The sequence below is a fragment of the Glycine max genome, chromosome 9 (assembly GCF_000004515.6).
Source record: "Glycine max cultivar Williams 82 chromosome 9, Glycine_max_v4.0, whole genome shotgun sequence".
Classification (NCBI taxonomy): Eukaryota; Viridiplantae; Streptophyta; class Magnoliopsida; order Fabales; family Fabaceae; genus Glycine; species Glycine max.
Genome location: NC_038245.2, coordinates 37,602,091 through 37,624,095, shown reverse-complemented (window position 1 = coordinate 37,624,095; position 22,005 = coordinate 37,602,091). Strand labels below are relative to the sequence as shown.

The window sequence follows — 22,005 nt, the reverse complement described above, 5'->3', positions numbered from 1 at the left end:
CTTAAAATTTTCTTTCCACTTCTTGTTCTTTCCTCCTTGCTTCTATTTCGAAGCATATAGAGCCTGATCTTGCGGATTTACTGGGCTTCTCTCATTCATTTTCAACTCATATGCCTCTAAAGAGGCTTGCAGCTCTTCAATTTTAATCTCAGACAAGTCGCTGGCCTCCTTAATTGCAACAACTCTCCCATCAAATCAAGGAGTTAAGGTTCTCGTCACCTTCTCGACCAAATCTTGATCTTTGGATTTTTCACCACATTCCTGCATTTGGTTCTGAGCAATCTTGTGAAATAATCACAGACCCTCTCATTGTTTTCCATTTGAAGGAGCTCATATTGTCTCTTCAAGGTTTTTAACTTCACCTTCTTTAACTTTTCATCACCGGAACAAGCCTTTGCAAGAATGTCCCATGCTTCTTTCGAAGTTGTGACAGCAGCGATCTTCTCAAAATGTGCGGAATCAACGCATTGATGCAAGAAAAAAAAGTGCCTTACAATCCTTCTTCTTCAAATCCTTCAACGCTTGTCTTTGAGCATCAGATGTGGTGGCTTTAGGTTCTTCGACTCCATTTTGAATAACCTCATACACATCCTGAAATTCAAATAGGGCCCTTATTTGCACGTACCATTTGGACCAGTTTTTCCCATCAAGAATTGGTAAGTTTCCAGGTATGTGACCATTCATGATACCGTCTCGATCAATCTTCACAAAAACTCTTCAAGAATTCGCTAAGAATCTTGCACAGGATCTGAAATCACGCAAATCTTGAAAATCAACACTCAACAAGATTGCTTCACTCACAATCTCACAACCCTCAACAGTTTACACTTGAAGGATCCTCACAGTGTTTGAATCTCACAATTCTCTCACACTGTTTGCACTCGCACTCAGATTTTTCACTCAAGAACTCATTTCTCTAGTCCCTCTTGATCCCTAGAACATGGAGCTCATGATATCAATTCTGTTGGAGAAAAGGAGAGAAACCAGGGAATTACACGCACTCAAAGTGATGAAATGAATATTATTGAAAAAAAACTGAATTACATATTAGACCATTTATATAATCTTAATACAGATTCCTTGACACGTCAACTAACAGACTTAACAAACTCACACCTATATTATATTTAATATATTCTAAATTACAACTATCAGGTCGTAGGCTAAGGCAAATAAATTGGCAGCCCTAGGTTATATATAAGAATTATTGATGCATTGACTAAACTTCTAATTTCTTCCTCTTTCAATATCTTCCTTTCCATGTAATTAGATCTTTGTGGAATCTCTAAAACCTAACTTGAGGGAGCTAGCCCTTACACGATTAATTGTTGTTAATTACCCTCTGTGGTATTAATTATTTTAATTCGTCTCATATGACTAATTATATTTTGCACTCAAATATATATATATATATATATATATATATATATATATATATATATATATATATAAAAGTTATTTATATATACTTTGATTTGCATCATTTAAGCAGTTGTTCATCTTAGTTCAATAACAATAATTTCCCCCTCATTTTTTTCTCTTTGAATTAAGATAAAACTCATTTCAAGTTACAGATGGACCAACATCTATAGTAAATAGTTAAAAATAAGCTAATGTGATTGTGATATCATAGATTATTTCTTTCAATAATTTCAAAACTTATCATAATCATGGCTCTAATTACAAACAAATATACATTAGCAATTCTTTTTAAAAATTGGACTGGCCTTAGTTGTTGGATATACAATACAATATCAATTAATTGTTAGTTTAAATAATATTAAATTTAATTTTCTTAAGTAAGATATCAGGTTTTTAAAGATAAAAAAATATAATTATAAAAATCTTATAAAATTTTATAAATTTTACCGATAAAACAAAGTATTGACTTATCCATAAAAAATAAGTAATTTTATCATAAATTCTTATAAACAACGTCAGTTGTTATAAACATAATGAGTGATAAAATAAAAAAATTAAAATAAAAAATATGAGGGATAAAATGTGTGAAAATTAAAAAATATGATAGTAAAAAGATGTAAAAATTGACCAAATGATAATAGTTGAGAGTTTAAAATTATATCTTATCCATTGTATATATCTACTATTTCTTTTTTCTGTTTTACTTTTGTAATTCTCAAATTCAAAAGATTCGGAAAAGTATATTATACTACACGAGTTCCAACCAAAAAGTCACAGGTATCCATCATAGTCATTCAAACTCAAGTTCCTTCTTATAGCCGCCTCTACTTCAATCTTCCTTATTCTTATCGTCTTCTATCCAAATCCTTTTTCTTCTTATTTTACCCTTTTTTCGGATGAAACAATAATCAAACATTCCAAGTACTTTATAAATTCTTCTACGGAAAGAACATTTTTTCAATAGAAAATATATATCATCGTGCACGAAAAGTTTTTTTTTTCTTTCTAAATTTAAAACTCATTAATTATTAATTAATTAATCAGCAATAATATAAATTAAGGTGTTAAAATAGTGATGGACATGGATTACGTAAGAAGGAGAATTGTACTTAGTCCTTACACATTTTAGCTATCTTTCTAGTTGGATTTTATAACCGTCCATTTTTTAGAAAAACAAACATACATAAATGGTGATGAAGCAGTTGTAATAGTTTCACCTATACATCACCAGACATAATAATTTATATAATAAAGAATACCATCCAGAACTGATATGTCGTGGCAAAAAATAATCGTAACTCAATTATTTTTAAAATGGTGACATATTAAAACCAGTTTAATTGGAACACGAGAGAGAGAGAGAGAGGCCTTACCTATAGCCGAAAAACACACTATTCATCAATCAACCAAACAATAAAAAACAGAATCATAAACAAATGAAAGAAAGAAAAATGAAGGAACAATAAGAGAAGACCATGATCATGACCATAACAAATGATCTTTTCATTTTATTTCTCTTGTGAAAATCAAACAGAAAGTGTTTATCACTATTACTTTCAACTTCTATAAAATTGAAAAATCAAAAAAAGAAAACTCCATATTATATTCTTCTCACGTATCATTCACAACTATACCTGGGTATACCATAACCATATACATAATGAAATACACAAGAAAACAAAAAAGTAAAAAAGAGAAGAAAAAGAAAACTAAAACTATAGAAGCTCTACCTCTTGAACAATTTCTTAGTATTGGTGTATGTGGGTGTGGGGGTGATTTTGATGACAAGGCCAGGGAAAACATCATCAGGGTCATGAATATGTGGGTTGCGTTCAACAATAAAAGGGTCACCACACTTGTCACTTATGGTGTGTAGGGTCTCCCCTTCTCCCACCACATATATCTCATCACACGGCCTTTCAAAGAGGTTGCTCCGCCCTCTCGTGGTGGCGGCCGCCGCAGGGTCTTCCTCCTCCGGCACATGGTTGTCCCTTATGGACCCCAATAGTATTAGACACAATAGTGCCAAGGCACAACACCATGATGCTGAATCAGCTATGCTCTTTGTTGAGTACATGTTGTATGCAAGAAAAGAAATGAAAAGAGATTTATTAATTGGATATATTTGAAGAAACAAAGTGGGACTATATATAGAGAGTGATTCTTATGTGGGAATTTTTCGTACCTATATATAAATATATTGGTATAAAAACTATATAGAGTATTTATTATGTGAGACATAGGATGTGAAAGAAGAGGGGGGAGGAGGGGTTTTAAGTAATGTTTGGTGTGTATTCGTTGAGAAAAAGTTTGGATTCAACGACAGAGGCAGAAAGAAACGAGGGAATTGCCAAAAGAAAATGATTCTTGCATTATATATCGATATGATTTTTTTTTTAATTTTAGTTTTCCTGTATTGTATATACTTTCACCAAATTTTTGTTGACACTTACATTTGATAAATTTAATTAAAATAATATTATTAAATTAATTAAATGCTACTACTAAGTATGAATATTGGGCCGGGAGTGCAACATAATTAAACTGTTTGGCCTTTTGTACAGAATTGATATTTTGTATTCAATTTAATATATATATATATATATATATATATATATATATATATATATATATATATATTATTTGAATCTTTTTTATACAAATTGACCCAATCCCTTAAAGTATTTTTATACTATCATTTATTTATGAGTTTTTTAATATCTTCTTTGGAAGTCATATCAAAAAGAATTTCTAATTAATTAACGATGTAAGAATTTAAATTCGCATTGCATGAAAATTAAATTTTATTGTATTTACAGATAACGTGGACAACTACAAATTCAAAAGGAGGCTCTATTTTTTTTATTTTTTTTTTGTGAATTCATTAAGCCTGGTATTAAAACCCCCGCCCCCAAATTATGTCATGCTGACGATGATTAATTTGATTGAATTGGTAATTTTTTTATATAATTTCTGCTAAATAATCATAATTTTTCTACAAGCTTGTGATGATATCATTTGACTATAAAATAAAACTCTCTTCTAATTAATTTCCTTCTTTTAATTTATTCAGCTAAATACTCTCATAATGGTTGAATATGTTCCTCTTTTAATTTTTTTTATTATGATAATACTAACTAACCACAGATATCGTAGTCAAACGTAATATATATATATATATATATATATATATATATATATATATAAAGGGTTAGACAATGTAGTATAATGTAATTCACGTGTAAATAATACCTTCTGCCGTTTGTACTAGCTAGGTGGTGCTACCTTCAACGACATCACTTTTGACATTTAGCATTTGATTTGAGTTCCGCTTTGCCATAACCCAAATGGTCATTATCATAATTAATTTTTCTTAGTCTGCAAATTAGTGATGTGAAGAAAAACTTCGAACAGAAAAGGACTTTGATTTTAATTGGTGGTTTATTACATAATAATATCATTATTTGTGGAGCATATATAAGAAAGGGCGTAATTCTAGGTTTGTTGAATTTTGGGTGAGTGTAGAAAAAATAAAGGAAAGATGTTGAATTGTGTTTGCATACAAGAAAGTGGGTGTTTGACCCGTGGCAACACATTCAGTTTCCACCTGATAGGATACGTTAACCCTACACCGGTAGGTGCAAAAGTGGTTCCACCAGAACATGATCAAAATATTAGATTAAGGAATTACTAGGATAATTCACCTTTTTCCACCTTAAGTTTTCTCTTATTTTCTACGTTTGAGACTGTATTTATTGAAGAATATTTTGGGCAAAAAGTTAAAACTCAACTTCTGAGTTAAGTTTGATTACCCCTTTAATTAATTATATATAATAAATTTATTAACATTTATAATAACTATTTTAAAAGTTATATGATTTCTGATAGTTATAAAAGTTTTTATATTGATTGTGCATATTCATTAAACTTATATAAAATTATCTCTTTTATGTTTCTTTTATTGAAATATGTCAAATATGATTACTGTCTTTCACAAATGTATACTTTTGGTTTCTTGTTTATAGAAACAAGGACTACATGTTACATATTTTCATAAACAAGCTAGGAATCAAAAGAAAATCATACTATTTTAAAAATTAAAAGTGTATATTATCACATTTTGAGAGACTTAAAGACATACTTTTAATCCTTTTATGATTATTTTATATTTTGGTGGTATTTGTGGATTTATCAGATAACTTGAACCAACAAGTTGGAAAACTAGCCCTAGCCCCTTAACCATCAGACCCTGGTCCAGATAATGTCACTGGGGAGACAAACTAGCCCCTTAACCATTAGACCTTGCGCCAGATATTGTCACTATGTAGGCAAGTGTACAACCAAATTCAACCCCAATAAATCAACAACACCAAGTAAACCCAAACTTGGGTGGAGGCAACAAGTGATTTAATTGAGAAAGTAAGTCAATGATGGCAATGGCAAGGGATTGAAATGGGGAGTGAGAGACTAAGTTGGACATGTGGTGATGAAGTGGAATTGGGTGAGTGGCACTGTGGGGGCAAGTTTGACAAAGTCATAATAAGAACAGGTAATGAATGGAAATTTGGCACACAATTTAAATGCAATTGAAGGCTAGGCACATAGAGGTGGCCGGCGTTAAAGGTGAGCAGTGAACTATTTGGGATTTTTTGGGGGCTACCTTCAATGTTTTTTGCCACTTTAACAGCGTTTGTTTTGTTGATTCGTTGGATCAATAAAAAGGGTGGCGGAAAAAGTTGACTAGAAAGAAGTGGGATTTTTTTCCGTATATGCATACTCTCTTTCTAATTTTTTTTCAATATACACCAATTTTTAGTTTTATTTTCAATCTATACTTGTTTTTTAATTGTAGTTGGAAGTCATATTTGGCCATCCCAACTTTCGTAAGTGGTCTCTTTTTAAAAAAAAATTAAAATTTTATAAAATATAAATATTATATTATATAAAATTTTGTTTAATTAATTTTAAAATTACTTATTTATTTAATTAAATTTTATAATTTTATAATTAATTTTTTTGATAAGAAAATGATATTATTAAATATAATTATTTTTCTTTTATTATTTAATTAACTTAACATATTTTTAGGTGAATATTTTTTTTAAAAAATCTGAATGTTGTAAAATAATAATTATATTAATAAATATAATTAGTTTGTTTATGTTATTATATTTAATTAAAAATGATAATACTTTTTGTTTAATAATTTATTTATAGAAGAACATTATACTGCATTATCAATAAAATACTTATACAATCACACTTGGCTAAGGAAAAACTTAAGATGAAGATATGTTAGGACAATTGTTTCTGTTATGATCATGTTGTCGGCAAATTTTACATTTTTTTTTACTTTTCCGTTCATTTTCGTCTTCGTCCATCTCGGTAGGAATGCGAATTGAAACAGAACAATCCTTTGCAATCTTCTTTCTCCTTGGATTAGGACCCCACTGATCTCCTTCATATTCTTGTCACATTGATTCGCGTGGCAGTAAATCAAAGGAGTTGTCGTAGACGTGCAAAATGGGTTGTAAAGTGAATAACTTTGGCACATAGTTCATGGGATCAACATTGACAGATTTACAGGTAGCCATAACGTGAGAACACGGTAAGTGTTTAGCCTGATATTCACCACAATCACACTTTTTGGATTGTAACATTACTCTAAACCTTCCAGGTGGTCTGGGCGTTTGAAGTGGGGATTGAGTCTTTGTTATAATAAAAGTGTGATTGTGTCTATCAAATTCATTTATAATGTGTGTATTAGATTCTTGTTGACCGCTATTCAATGCATCAGAGATGACTTTAGAATACTGTGAGCCAGAGTTGATCATTGCCTGAGTTTGTTGACCTCTAATAGCAAAGAGTTGTGCGGTCTTGAAATACGTCTCCTCAACCAACGATGACACCGACAAATGTCTTGTGTTTTTTGAACATGGAATTAACAGACTAAGACAAATTGGTAGTCATATGTCCCCAACGTTTCCCCTCATCGAAGCATTGTACCCAATTTTGTTTGGGTAATTGATCAAGTCATTTAGCTGCACTTGGCTTATTTGCACGTATATTCCCAAGATGTCACCAATGCATCTTCTTCGTGTATGCGTAACATGTAAATATTCAATCAATCTATTACGTTATAAAATTTGATTGAAAGTAAAGTTTAACGAATAAATAAAATAGATTCTCACCAGTCAGCATCAGTGGTTTCTTTAAATGTTTGCAGTTTGAGTTATCGTGAAGAAAGTTTTGTGCAATGTGATGCAGGCAAAAGAAATGGGATGTGTCCTAAACCCATAAGTTACTTGGGTTGTTGTAGGCACTTATAATTAAGATGTGTCTGTTTGAAATGAGAGAAATGTTAATTTGCGGAATAACATATGTTCTCAAATTCGTTAGAAAAAAACCCCAGGCTGCTGAAGTTGTCTCCCCTTCTACAATGGCGTAGGCAATCGAGAAGATATGGTTAGCTCCATCTTGTGCGATAGCTATCAACAGTGTGCGCCAGTATACTTCCCATAAAGCCAAGTACCATCTACTTGTACTATGGGTTTGCAATATGCAAAGCCATTAATGCATGGACTAAATGACTAAAAGACACGCTTAAACATTCTTTTGCCCGGTACAATTTCTCCTCCCTCATACACGGATTCTGTTTGAGTAGTGACCACAGTCCCGGGAACACAAGATTGCAAAGCTCCCAAAATTTTTGGCAGTTTGGCATATGATTCTTCTCAGTTTCCATGAATCATCTCCAACGCTCTTTGCTTTGCTAACCATGTCTTCTTGTAGGATGAGGTATAATTCATGAACATTTTGATCTCTGCAATCAACGTCTTGATGGAGACGGTTGGGTTTGTTTTGACAATTGGTTGGATGATCTGTGCTATGACGTGTTTGTCGGGTTGTCGATGATCTTGTTTGAGCATTGGCGCAAGACAAGTGTGCAGACCTCTGATACTCTTGATAATCCATTTGTTATGCCTCTTTGAATTGCATGCACCCAAGCTCCATGTACAACCATTTTCATGTAATTTACACACGAAGTTTAGCCTTCTCTGGTCAGAGTAAATTGTTCTGCAATCAAAATGATTTCTGATGTTGTATTCTTTGACTGTTCGAATACATTGTGCTTTTTCATCGAAGGTCATGCCAACCTCAAGTGCACCGGTTGGTGGTTGTACATTATGTTGCTGCTGAACAAAATGATGTCGATCAATGTAGTGTGGCAGGTGATCAAAGTTCAAGTCTACTAGACACCTAGGTTGGTGATATTGCAACGGAGGTGACAGAGGTGTCGTTGGTCTGCCAACACCTTCGTCATCACTTTGGTCATCGCTTTGGTGATTGATGTGATCAAAGAACTGTTGATCCTCATCCTCACTAAAATCATCCATGTTTTCGTCATGAAATCGTTTAATGAAATCGTATAATTGACAACTCTCTGCAATTTCCACATGTCTCTAAACAAATAAATGTCGCACCAGTAAAACTGACATGACATGGACAACTCAGATTTTTTTTCACTCTCATAATTATAATGAACTTCTGCTCCATCAGTTACTAGGGATAAATCAAATTCTAAATTGATAACACTTTGTAATTTGCACACATCTCTAAAAAATTAAATGGCTCACTAGCAACACTCTGCAATTTGCACATTATGGACCCTTGCAAATATGCTTAAGTGTTCATTTACCCGTTCATCTAAATGCACAGTTAACTAGTGACTCATCCAACTATAACCAAATTCTATAAATACCACTATAGCTAAAGACATTTGTAACAATTTCAAATTTTCATCTCAATCCCTACCACAATGTGTCACCTAACTGTATATGTTTGTGTTTACTACAATGACCAAATTTGCAATACTAATGAGGGCATCACCTTTGTTAGTAACAACACAAAAACTTTCATGGTCAACAAGGCCATAACCTTTACATAATTGCTTGAACTTGTTCACCAAAAACTAAACATTGACCCACAATAACATATCCAACATTTCCACTTTCGATGCCCTATATTTGAGTCAAGACAACGTTATATGTACACATCTTTTATTCTGTGAGATGATGTTGATGTTCGACAAATGTTCAACATTTTTTATAACAATCTGTCACTACCATTTATGGAGTTATTTGCCATAATCTGTCACAATAATAACCCACCAACCAACCAACATGGCTCAACCTCCAATCTTGAGGACTTATCAAATGAATACGAGACTTGTTGGGTCAAAAACCATGATAATGATATTGACTCCTCTTCCGGGCCCGAAGGAAGTAACATGTCTCCATCCCACGAAACAATATTCAAACAGGATTGGTAATCAACGGATCATTCATGTCTTAGTTATTTCTGCTTTGAGCTTTTCATGTAGTGTCTTATATTCGTGTTCAGTTATCACTTTACGTATTGAAATAATTTTTTTCTTTAAATTTAAATTAGCAATTTTCAGTTTACCTACTTACTGTAGTAGGTGACATGGTAACATAACTGTTAAAATTCACAACACTTTGCAATTTACACTACATTGTGTCAGAAAATTAAATGTCTCACCGGCAAAACTGACATGAAATGGACAACTCATAATCTCTTTTTTCACTCTGAAAATCATCATGGACGTCTAATGACTTACTTACAAGGGACAAATTATTGCTCCAAATTGACAACACTCTGCTATTGGCACACATCTTTAAAAATTAAATGTCTCACCAGCAAAACTGACATGAAATGGACAACTCATAATCTCTTTTTTCACTCTGAAAATCATCATGGACGTCTACTGCATTAATTACATGTGAAAAATCACAGTCCAAATTGACAACACTCTATAATTTGCACTAGTCTATAAAAAAATAAATGTCTCATCAGCAAAACTGACATGAGATGGACAACTCATAATCTCTTTTTTCACTCTGAAAATCATCATGGATGTCTGTTGCATTAGTTACATGACAAAATCACTATTCAAATTGACAACACTCTGCAATTTGCACTAGTCTCTAAAAAAATTAAATGTCTTACTAGGATAACTGACTTGACATGAAATAGATAACTCAATTTCTTTTTTCACTCTGAAATTATAATGGACGTCTGCTACATCAGTTACTATGGAAAAAAAAACATGGGATTCCAATACACATCAACGTGAAAAAAATGCTCATACAACTATAAATAACACAAAACACACTTAATACAAACGCACAATTTCACACATCATACCTTCATAAACCAAATTCAATCTTATTACTATGTCATTTTTAGGAGAAACAAACAGCCATACCATTGCTAACTCCATATTAGCCTTCATTTTTTCAAATAGATCAATCACACACAACCAAACTAGTGTTTATTTTCAAAGTCCCACTCCAACAACAATGCTAATTCCTAATGACTATTCTTTTGATACACTCAAGCGTAGAATGCACAACACCCTTCAACTAACCAACGATCAATTAGTGGATGAAATCTACTACCAACAATCATTCATAGATGCAGGTCAACAATATTTTTTTTCAATCTCTACTATTGAAAAATGATGATGATGTTTACACAATGTTAATGTGCAATGAGCAATACTCGTGCATTGGCTCTATAGAATTATTATGTACCATCGTACTCAACCTACTTCAATCAACTATCACTCCTACTCATGATGATTACAACGGGAAGTGGAACATACCATGTCAAGGTGAATTTTTGGGTTACTCCTTTACTGGAACAAATCCAATAAGATTTGGCATTCCTTCTGGATCTAGCATCAACAAACTCAAGCATTTAATCAAGCAAGTTGCACCTATAGGGGTTCCCCTTATGGAATTCACGAATCACAATTGGTTAGACGATTGTTCTTTCGACAATCAGGTCATGCTCTAAGTATTCAGAAAATTTAATTGAATATGAAATAACATAATTGAAAAATGATGAAGACGTGCTAAAGGTATTAGTACAATCCAATTATTGGAAACGATTCTGCACAATATAAATTTTGGCTATTTTTAACAAACCAGTAATCCAAATAGAAGAAGACATGTATCCTGCGCGCAACATATTTTATATCATCATTAGTTTTGTCATATTTGCATTGTAATTGTATTTTTTAATATGTTTCATTATTCTCAACTATCATCTCAGTTATTACACTTTGAAATTTTATGTCTATTGTATAAGATAGATGTATCAATTATTTTTCACTGTATTTTTTAATTTATTTTAATACTACTAACTAATTTTCTTATTTTTAAATCCCACGAACATAACAAAAAAAATATCAACAACATGTAAATTTAACTACAAAATTACATACAATGTAACTAAAAACTTGTATTTAATTTTATCCAATTTTTTATTTTTCTTTATCTGTATATTTTTCTTTAAAAAATTAAAAACAAAATTATAAAATTTAATTAAATAAATAAGTAATTTTAAAATTAATTAAACAAAATTTTATATAATATAATATTTATATTTTATAAATTTTTTTTTTTTTTAAAAAGGCCACTTACGGAAGTCGGGGTGGCCAAACCCGACTTCCAACTACCATTAGAAAACAAGTGTAGATTGGGAATAAAACTAAAAGCTGGTGTATATTGGGAAATATTTGGAGAGAGTGTGTGCATATGCGGAAAAAAAACCTAGAAATGGTCTAGGTGGTTGGACGTGACGTAGGAAGATAGTTCCAAAATCGAGTTATCACGGTAATCCATTATAGAGGAAAAAATAATCTCAATTTTTTGTATATAGAATTTTTGGGAGATTTTAAGAACAACGGATTTGAATTTGGGTATATTAAAAAAAATTAATGCACCTAAAATAGAACTATCAGGAATGGCAATGGAGCAGGTCATTTGACCCTCTTTGTTTCCGTTTCCACCAAAGGTTCCATAAAAGACCCCATAAGTACGGGCACAAGAAGTAAATTTAAAATTTTAATATCCATCTTCATTCCCATCAGGTTTAATCGGATATTCTTTTTTATAATTTTACTTTACTTATATATTATAAATAAATTATATATTCAGTTTTTAATTGTATTTAAACAATATATAAATAAATGAATAACAAAACAATTAAAGTTAAAAAATTAAGAATTTAATTTTTTTAGTTAAATGTATATTTTTTAAGTTTATTATTTAATTATTTAACTATTAAGCTAATTGCTTTATATTTTAAAAAAATTATAAAAATAAAATCTTTAAAATATATTATGTGTGTGTATGTGTGTGTTGTAACACAAAATTATTAAAAAAATATAATGGTAATAGGTACAAGTGTAATTTGACACCCATCTTCATTCCTGCTAAAATAGTTATGGTGATACTCACACACGTATTTATATCGCAACACCCCTTATTCTATATCAAAATTTACTTGAAAAAATCTTGTTAATTTTTTTTATTCTTGAAATATATGTCAATAAATTAATATATTCTTCAAAATTTGAGTAATATATAATTTTAAAAAAAACAATGCAAATAAACTTCATTGTAAAACTCGTGTAATAAATCTCATTAAAACATATAAAAACACATTAACATCATTTCTTGAAAGTCGGTACAATTAAAAAATTTCCGTAACAGGTTTACAATAATCGTGACTTTCGAAAAGATATGAACCTTGTAACATAATAATTAAATATAAGGGTGAAATAACATAATTTTATACATAGTAATAAAGGTATCATAGTATCGTGTCACATGAAAATAAAATGTAATTACAACCCATAAATGTTTGAAAGTAAGTTTAACATGTAAATCTATAACAAATATGACTATCTGAGCCTAGGTACATTCAACTCTAAAATGGATACATCCAAAAGAAAACCTAGGTCTTAGAGTAGACATCTACCCAACCCAAGGTACCAAACTGTATCTAATACAGATCCTTAAAAGGATCATCCTCATCCTCCTTAGATAAAGGCTTTAACTGCCACAATAGCTATTTGTACTCCTCTATCTCTACAAGCATGAGATCATCATGGTCTCCCCTAACGTCGGTACATGAAAGTTGTTGGTTGTAGGGGTGAGTCTTCTGCTCCTCAAACGTCACAAACAACACATAGAGGATACAAATACATAACCATGGCATAATTTCTAGGCAAACAACACTCTTGATGCCCTAGAGTGCATAACTGTCACACTTGACATAAATGACTATAGTACTTAATACCACTGACTATCACTCTTGACACAACGAAATACTACACTTGACAACATCGATAATCACACCAGACACAAATGTCTGTCACACTCGGCACATAAAAGGCCCAACAATGTCACCAAGCCTCCTAGGTATTGGCAGTCTTACACAACCACATGGGTGACAGTTGGGAATGATCATCACATACGGGTACAACGTATACCGATTCCCAAGCTCCCAACTCCAAAAAGTATAGTCTCGAAGCCCATCAGGAATAGCAAAGTGAGGACTGTGAATTCCCCACGCCAAATGAGTGCACCAAATGCCAAGTAGTTACCACTCGCTAATTACCCTAGGTTCGTCGAACCTCTCTGCCCACTATACCCCAGTGTATCCTATAGATCATCCATTTCTAAACATAAACTTCACTATCTCACAAATGTGGAACATAACCATACACCTCACCATTTCACAGATAGACTATAATCACATACCTAAGCTTGATGAAGAAGGACTCAAGAACACTTGGTAAAGCTTGGAAGAAGAGTGGAAATGGTGTTTCCTTCCCTCTTAACCAGCTCGTAAAGAAGAGGAAGAACGAGCATGAATGGTGAATTTTGGAGTGTAAATGAACTTATAAAAGAACCTTAGAACATGGTCCATTGGATTAAGGTGTTGGCCAATCTTAATTACTCAATTTTGATTCATGAATAACCATTCATCAGCTATGGAAAGCGCATGCATCACTGCCAAATGTGGTGTGCTTCACTTTTGAAATTTTCACTTAAAAAAGTTAAAGTAGAGTTTTGCCAAAAATGAGTATTCTTACTTTTTACCAAAACTAGTAAATTTTATCCTAAACATCTTGATTACTATGCTAACATTCCTAGTAATACGTGTATTCAGAGTAAACCTTACACAAGGAAAAATTACACTGCGACTCAATACACAATGCAATTCTTGCACAAATGGAAATCTAGCTCAGGTTGTTTCTATTTCTCTGTCAAGTTTTACTAAAACAATCACATAAATATATATACATAGCATGAAATTCTATAATTAAAAAATATAACTACTGAAATTAAATTCATAGCGCACAGATGAGACAACACAGAGTTTTCTCTGTTAGTTTGAGTTGTAAATTTTTAGGATGTTACATAACTTATTTTAATTATTCTACATCATATAATTAGACACTTTAATTAGTCAGCAACTAATTAAACTCAAATTCTATTTTTAAACTAGTTGTATAATCATTTATGAAAATGCTCTCCACTTTAAACTCTTATGACTTAATTACTCCTTTTCTAATTCTATGAAATCTAGATTACCATTAATTAACCTTAATTATCCCCACTTAATTTTTAACCTTACTTAAATTAGTTACTAATTTTCTTCTAATTTCTATTTTTAAAGCAAAATCAATTATTAACATCTAGGTCATTAATGAGTTGACCATTATTTGACTAGAGGATTTTCTCTTAATTATCCTTATTTTTTCTAGACTTTAGGTTAAAAATTTAAGAGTTTAACCATGCTTAGGTATCCTAAGGTAACATCTCATTTTCTACCATTTCAATAGTCTAAAAACACTATCCAATTATACAACAAAGCAATAACACTGTCTATCACACACACATGAAAAATTGGAATGTTATACAAATCAGATTAAAACATGTATTTTTTGTCAAAGTCAGGACGAGTTTGGAGCGAGACCCATTAGTACAAAGTAATTTTTCATGCCTAATTCAGATTCAATAGTTTTTTCCACCTTTTTAATTATTATGACTTTTGGTAGTATTGCACACAAATAAATTTAAAGAAGTTTTTAATGGGAAATCTTTTATATCTAACTTTAAGTTTTGAATAATTTTCCTACATTTTTTTTAATGGATTATTTTTTTTTTCTTGTTAGCAAAATAAGCATGTAAATATTATAAAGAGGATAATGGGTACAAGGGTACCCAGCCCTTACAATAAGACCAACACAACCACAATTCTGAAATCCAACTATCCTCTCTGTAAATACTTATTGAAGGGGGGATTTTTCTTTTAAACAATTATTTTCTTCGTTTACAATATTTGAACCTGTTACCTTATGAATGAAAAATGAAATTCCTTTTCACTTGATTCTAGTGTTGGTTGAAAGAAGTTTGATTATTATAATTCACAATTAGAATGATTAACTTTTAAATGATGCAAAAAACTACATATGTTCTTCTAGAATGGTCATAAAGGAAGGATATAGATGAAAGTTGTGTAATGGTTCACATGTTGGTATTTGGGATGAACCTTGGTTGAGAATGGAAAAGAATTTGTACATTAAAACTCCTATTATATTAGTGGGCTTGAAAATTTGAAAGTATCAAACATTATTGATGCTTCTCATGGAAGTTGAAACTTGGAGCTGATTAATCAAATCTTTAACCAGAGGACATGCATGTTTTCCTTCAAATTTTGTAGAATATAGACAATGATAAAATCATTTGGATGCATAAGGGTGATGGGGAGTATAATATATGCAGTGCGTACAAAATCATTATGGAAAATCCGATGGACTATGGAGGTTTGAGTAGGGAAGGAGATTGGAATATGATTGGCAACGGGTTAAACTGTTTCTTTGGGGGCTTTGTTCTGATTGCCTACCATTAGTTGTGATCTCGAGGTGTACAATGTTCCACGTTGTGTCCCCTCTGTGAAAACCAAATTGAAAACGCACTACACATTTTTGTTGATTGCACAAAGAATGAAGGGTGCTGGGAGAGACTCGATCGTCTATCACAAGCTATTAATAACCTTTTCCTTGAGGTTGATAGTTTGTCTAGTCTAATCTTTAAATTTTTCCCGACAAAGGAAGAGGGTAACGATGCTATTGTGGAGTATTTGGCGAAGAAGAAATGATATGCTATGGAATAACAAATCTGTGACAGACTTGGACGAATAAGGATAATACTAGCAACGGTGATAGCTGGGAACCTCCACAACCAGGAACATTAAAGTGCAATGTAGATGCTAGTTTCAGAGAGGTTCTCAACATTACTGGAATGGGCACTTGCATATATGAGAGATGAGAAGGCCAGAGTTATTGTGGTAAGGACAAATTTCATGAAGCCTTGTCAGTCAGTTATTCAAGGTGAGGCTTAGGCACTTAGAGGAGCTATTCGTTTTTCCATGTCGTTGGGTATGAATAACATCACATTTGGGCACAATTCTAAGAGAGTTGTAGAGAAGATTAGAAGCCCAAAGAAGGAAGTTTCAGAACTGGAAAATTTGATCCAATTGTTGTAGTATGCTTGCTATGAATACATTTTATTCAATTGTGTTTGCTAGGAGACAAGCCAATGGTGTTGCCCGTAAACTAGTTAGGGAAACACCATTTTTACTAGTCTCCACACTTCTTATCATGCAATTACTTGTATTGACTCTTTGGTTTTGAACGAAATGAGTTAAATATGTTTCCGTAAAACAAAAAGTTTCTCAATTTTTTGTTCAAGTGATTTTAACACCTAAACTTTTAAAAATAATGATTTTGTTCTTCATATTTTATAATTAGAGAACTTTGTCATTTTTTATGAAACTTAGGATACTAGGATGAATGATGAAGTTCACCAATTATAAAAATTATGAGGGCTGAAATCATCATTTTAAAATATTGGGACTAAACCTAGGGTGTATTTAACTAGGATTATTTTAAAAGACTTTTTTTTTTTTTTTTGAAAAAAGTCTAGAAGTTTTTAATCTAGATTTTCGAATAATGGAAATAAGTTTTGTGATATTCATTCAAAATTGTTAGGATTTTTTAAGAAATTTAATAAAATATGTTGGTATTCAATTAAGATTTTTTATAACTTAAAAAAATCTTTGGGTATTTAAAAGTTTACAAATTTTGATGTATTATTTCTTAGGGTGAATTTTAATGGATTTTGTGATACTTTTTAGTAGAAAATACACATTAAATAATCTCATCCAAACCCTTCAAATTTCATAGACTTTCTTTCTTTCTTTTCCGGTCAATTGACATATTTTTCTTTTCTCATCATACATAATCCCTTGTGTCTTTGTTGAAAGCGATAGATATTCATAATTTTTTTTTTTGGTGGGATCGTTATTGTGGGGATAACTATAAGTATCCATGCTACTGGTATATAATTTTTATATAGTTAATATGATCGAAGAGAAATGAGTCTATTGTGCTAGTAAATATGTTAGGAGAAATTAATTTGTTAGGTAATAGATTTATGATTCTTTGTATAAGATGAGTTTTATTTAAAGTGTTAGGTGTATAAAATTTATGGATTTTTATTAATAATTTTAAATATTTTTTAAAAATTCACAAAGTCCTTTAAAATATTAATAATTCATAATATTCTTTTAAATATTATGAATTCATATTTTATGAATTCATTAAAATTTGAATTATGAAATCTTAATCATAAAAGTCTTTTAAAAAATCTTAAAAGTCATTATATTCTTACAAAATCTTTTAAAATTTATAATATTTTTTTATATTAAAATAATTTTTTAAAATCCTAATCCGTCCTCCTAATTTAAAAAAAATTGAAAGATCTAAAAAGTATTTTATGTAATTATATTCACATTAAATCATATCAATTTTTACAAGTTCTCTCATCTAATTTCTTTAAAATTTGATATTCATAAGTTGATTTTAATTTATAAGAAAAATTCAATTTATTTTATCTTCTCTTTTTTTTTTCTGTAAATACTTATGAAATTTTTTATTCAAACAGAACCATAGTGATTTAATATTCATATTAAGTTTATGATTAATTTATATCACTTTATTCCCTCCAACATCTGTTTTCATATAATTAAATTTGACTTAAATACCTTTCTCGTTCCTAAAATTTAAGATTTTTTTTTCATTTTTTGTTCATGTAAAAAAATTATTTTAATCCTTACAAAATATATTGTTTTATTTTTCTTTCTTAAAATATTTTAGACATGAACAATAAAAAATCATACTTTGAACGTTGAAAAAAGGCACTTTAAGGACCATAAATAAAATAAATACATTTTCCAAAAGATTAAAACGAAACAAAATTATAAGAAAGAAAATGAAAAAAACACTAAATTACAGGAAAATAATATTTAAAGCATTAAATTTTATCAATATTCTAGCTTTTCGTTTTTCAGTTGTGCAGTATCTTTTTTTCTTTTAAGTTAATGGGTTTTTTTTCCTTATATAAAATTGCCAACTTTTGATTATTTTTTCCCCTAACTTTAAAACCTCCACTTTTCGTTCTTCCATCATACCCAATCTTTCGTCCTTCAATCTAACTTTGTTAAATTACTAAACAATTACTTGATGATCTTTCTAACAAGGGAAGCGAAATCCATGTGTTCCATGAATAAGATGCCATGTTAGAAAGATTTAAGTGAAGATCTTGATTCTTGACCTATTCACGAAGGTTTAAGTGAAGTCTAATTGTTATCCTCAGGGGAAAAGTTTAAGAATCACAACTGGGGAACTAACTTTCAGAGAATAGTGGTAATATATGCCAATGAATCATTAAGAGGGTAGACACAAATTTAGGCATTCACAAGGTGAGAATCCTCTTCAGTTATCAAGAAGTTTGCATAACCCGGATCAGCAAGAAGCAACACTTTACTGCAAGGTACCTTGCAAATGACCAAGTCTTAGTCAGTTTTGCTTTCCAATGAATTAAATCTCTTCATATCATAACATTCTGGCCACTTGTATTATGATGTGTCTCAGCAATTTCAATAGGTTTTGCAGCAATATATTCTCTATCCAACTTTATGCAAGTAACTGTGAGAGACAATACGCATATTTTATGTCAAAGCCTTGTATTTTAAATTTCTATCTTGAAATGCTAATGCTTACATGAAGAAACCAGCTATGCTACTAAAAGGGTTTTTCATGTGCATGAAATAAATGGCAGGATGGAAAACGGGGCATTTGGTGCTAAATAGCATTAAAAATAAATAATAGAAACTCTCAAATATAAAACACCATCTCAGGCTTTCAAAGTCCTGTACTGTATTTGTGCAATAATTCCTTGGTCTAACAGTTTGAGGGTTATCTTGCAACACATACTGTGATGGCTTTTTCTTTCACATAAAACAATATTGTTTCTCCCCAATTCGTTCTTTTTCTCTCTATTCTCTGATCCATTCTTATTACAAATGCAGAGAAGTTGAAAATGGAATGGAAAAAACAAAGATAAAAATCACAAGTGCATTAGGAAAAGTTAGGTTGTAGGTATACATTTGTATATATAAACAGATAAAAGTGCGGGTTGGATATACTTTTTAAGTATGAAGAAAATGAATGATTGATACTTTGTTCTCTGAATGAGCTGGTTATTTATTTATGATATGTTTATTTAGAGAACCCTGCCAATTGTTACATTTACAAAAGAAAATATCAAAACAAATAGGGACCTATGACCCTCCTCTCTCCCCATGAAGAAAGAGATTGTTACAAGTTACAATAATTAAGAAAAAGATTAGGCAAGACAGAGGGAACAAAGCTGAATCTAAATATTGAGAGGGACGTTGCTACTTCGTTCTTCGTTGTTCAAGGGCTTCCAATGGCGCAGTGTGATGTGAGAAGAAAGAAAGGAAGGAATATTGGTATAATGTTTTTGATATTGTTAATACTTAAAATATTAATTATTATTATGATAACTATATTATAATTTATATTTAAGATGTGATTTAATTATTTAACAGTAGAGTCTTCATAACCGAATTAAATTGAGCGTAAAATAAAAAATCAATAAAAAAACTCACAGAAAACCCAATGGTTATTGTTTTCATTCAGTTTTTTTATTTTTAAAACTGTACGGTTCAATTTAGTTTGCGATTTAACAATCGAAAACCAAACTAAATTAAATAGCAAACATCCTAAAAATTATGGATGTAACTTGTAATTAATGTTTTGTTATTGGATATCTACTTTTAGGTATACATGATTGGAAACAAGTATTATCAACATTGTTTTATTATTTTTTTTTTAAATTTAGTCATTAGAACTTAAAAGTAAGTATTATGTATAATTTTTACTTAAGTTGAATAGTTTATTATTTAAGTTAAATGATTATTTTTAAGTTGAATAGTTACTTTTCAAGAATTATATTATTTAACTTGAAAATAATTATTGTTTTACTTTAAGTTCAATTGTTATAAAATTTTGTTGTTTATTTATCTTTGTTGATTGTTTTTGAACTAGTTATTATTCAAATTTTATTTAATTAATAACAATTTTTTAACCATCTTTTGATACATATTAGAAAAATTTTCAAACTGCACAAATCAAACCCAACCAAACTCAAAAAGATTGTTTTCTTTTGGTTTGGATTTCATAAATAATTTAAATTAAATCAAATCACACTCCACTTAACTTTCTTGTCGGATTAATTTTAAGTCAAAATCGCATCAAATTACACTAAAAACATCCCTATTAAATTGTATTAATTTTTTACAAAAATAATAATTAAATTTAAACTCTTTATTTTTTTTTTCTAATTTCATGTTTTTAAGGAAACAAACTTATATCATTTCAGACATAACATGTGGGTAAATAGCATTCAGTAAAAAAAAAAGTGAATAATACAATAAAAAAAATTGGTTGCTAGTAAATACTAATCTTGATGCTCTGGTAAGTAATTTCATGTTTTAAATAATATAAAAATCTTACATTAGTTCTTATAATAAAATAAGAATAAAACAAAAAATTTAAAAGAACAACACACTGTAATTTATCTCGGAACTTAGACCCTGTTGCTTATGTTCCAAAAAAGGATCAAAACTATTGATGTTTACCATTGAGTGCATAGATTAGTTTTTTCTACTGCAAGAACGCACTCTTGATGTTCCACAACTGCAGGATAACCAATGGTCTCCCCCATTCATATCCTTTTGCATACACTGTGATAAACACTTAAGTTCAGTTTTATTTTTTTAGAAACACTTACAGTAGTTTTGTAGTATATAATTATTTATAAATATTATTAGTTATTATTTTTTTAATAAATGGTAATTGAAAATCATTCTCAGATATATGACAGTTTAATGTCTATGAAAAAATAGAGAGAAATAAGTAGCTTTATTTTGGCATGATTCATATCACAGCTGGCGTGACTTATAACATTATGTGAATAAAATAAGGGAGTTGTTAGGTGCACCCAGCAATTATGTGAATGAACAAAATTGTCCTTATTTAAAAAACGCGATTTTGAACTGCGAAAGAATCTTTTTTTCTTGCCATCTTGTGGAAGCCACGGAAGAAGGTTCTTCCGCAGTTGAAAATAACAAACAGCGGAAGAACCTTCTTCCGTGAATTCCTGCGGAAGAACCAGATCGCACGGAAGAAGGTTCTTCCGCGAGATCGCACGGGAAGAAGGTTGTTTCGCTGTTGTTATTTTCAACTGCGGAAGAACCTTCTTCCGTGAA

The 22,005-nt window shown here is 30.6% G+C and overlaps 1 protein-coding gene across 1 annotated transcript; it reads right to left on the bottom strand.

The window, feature by feature from the left end:
* Positions 1–3,148: 3,148 nt before the first annotated feature.
* On the bottom strand, positions 3,149–3,499 carry LOC106794425 (uncharacterized). The gene has a single exon (XM_014761696.1). It carries the CDS (start codon positions 3,497–3,499, stop codon positions 3,149–3,151), a length of 351 nt encoding a protein of 116 aa, XP_014617182.1.
* Positions 3,500–22,005: the final 18,506 nt, after the last annotated feature.

Coding starts and splice junctions, on each gene's coding strand:
- LOC106794425 (XM_014761696.1), bottom strand. CDS start 3,499: ATGTACTCAACAAAGAGCATAGCTGATTCAGCATCATGGTGTTGTGCC.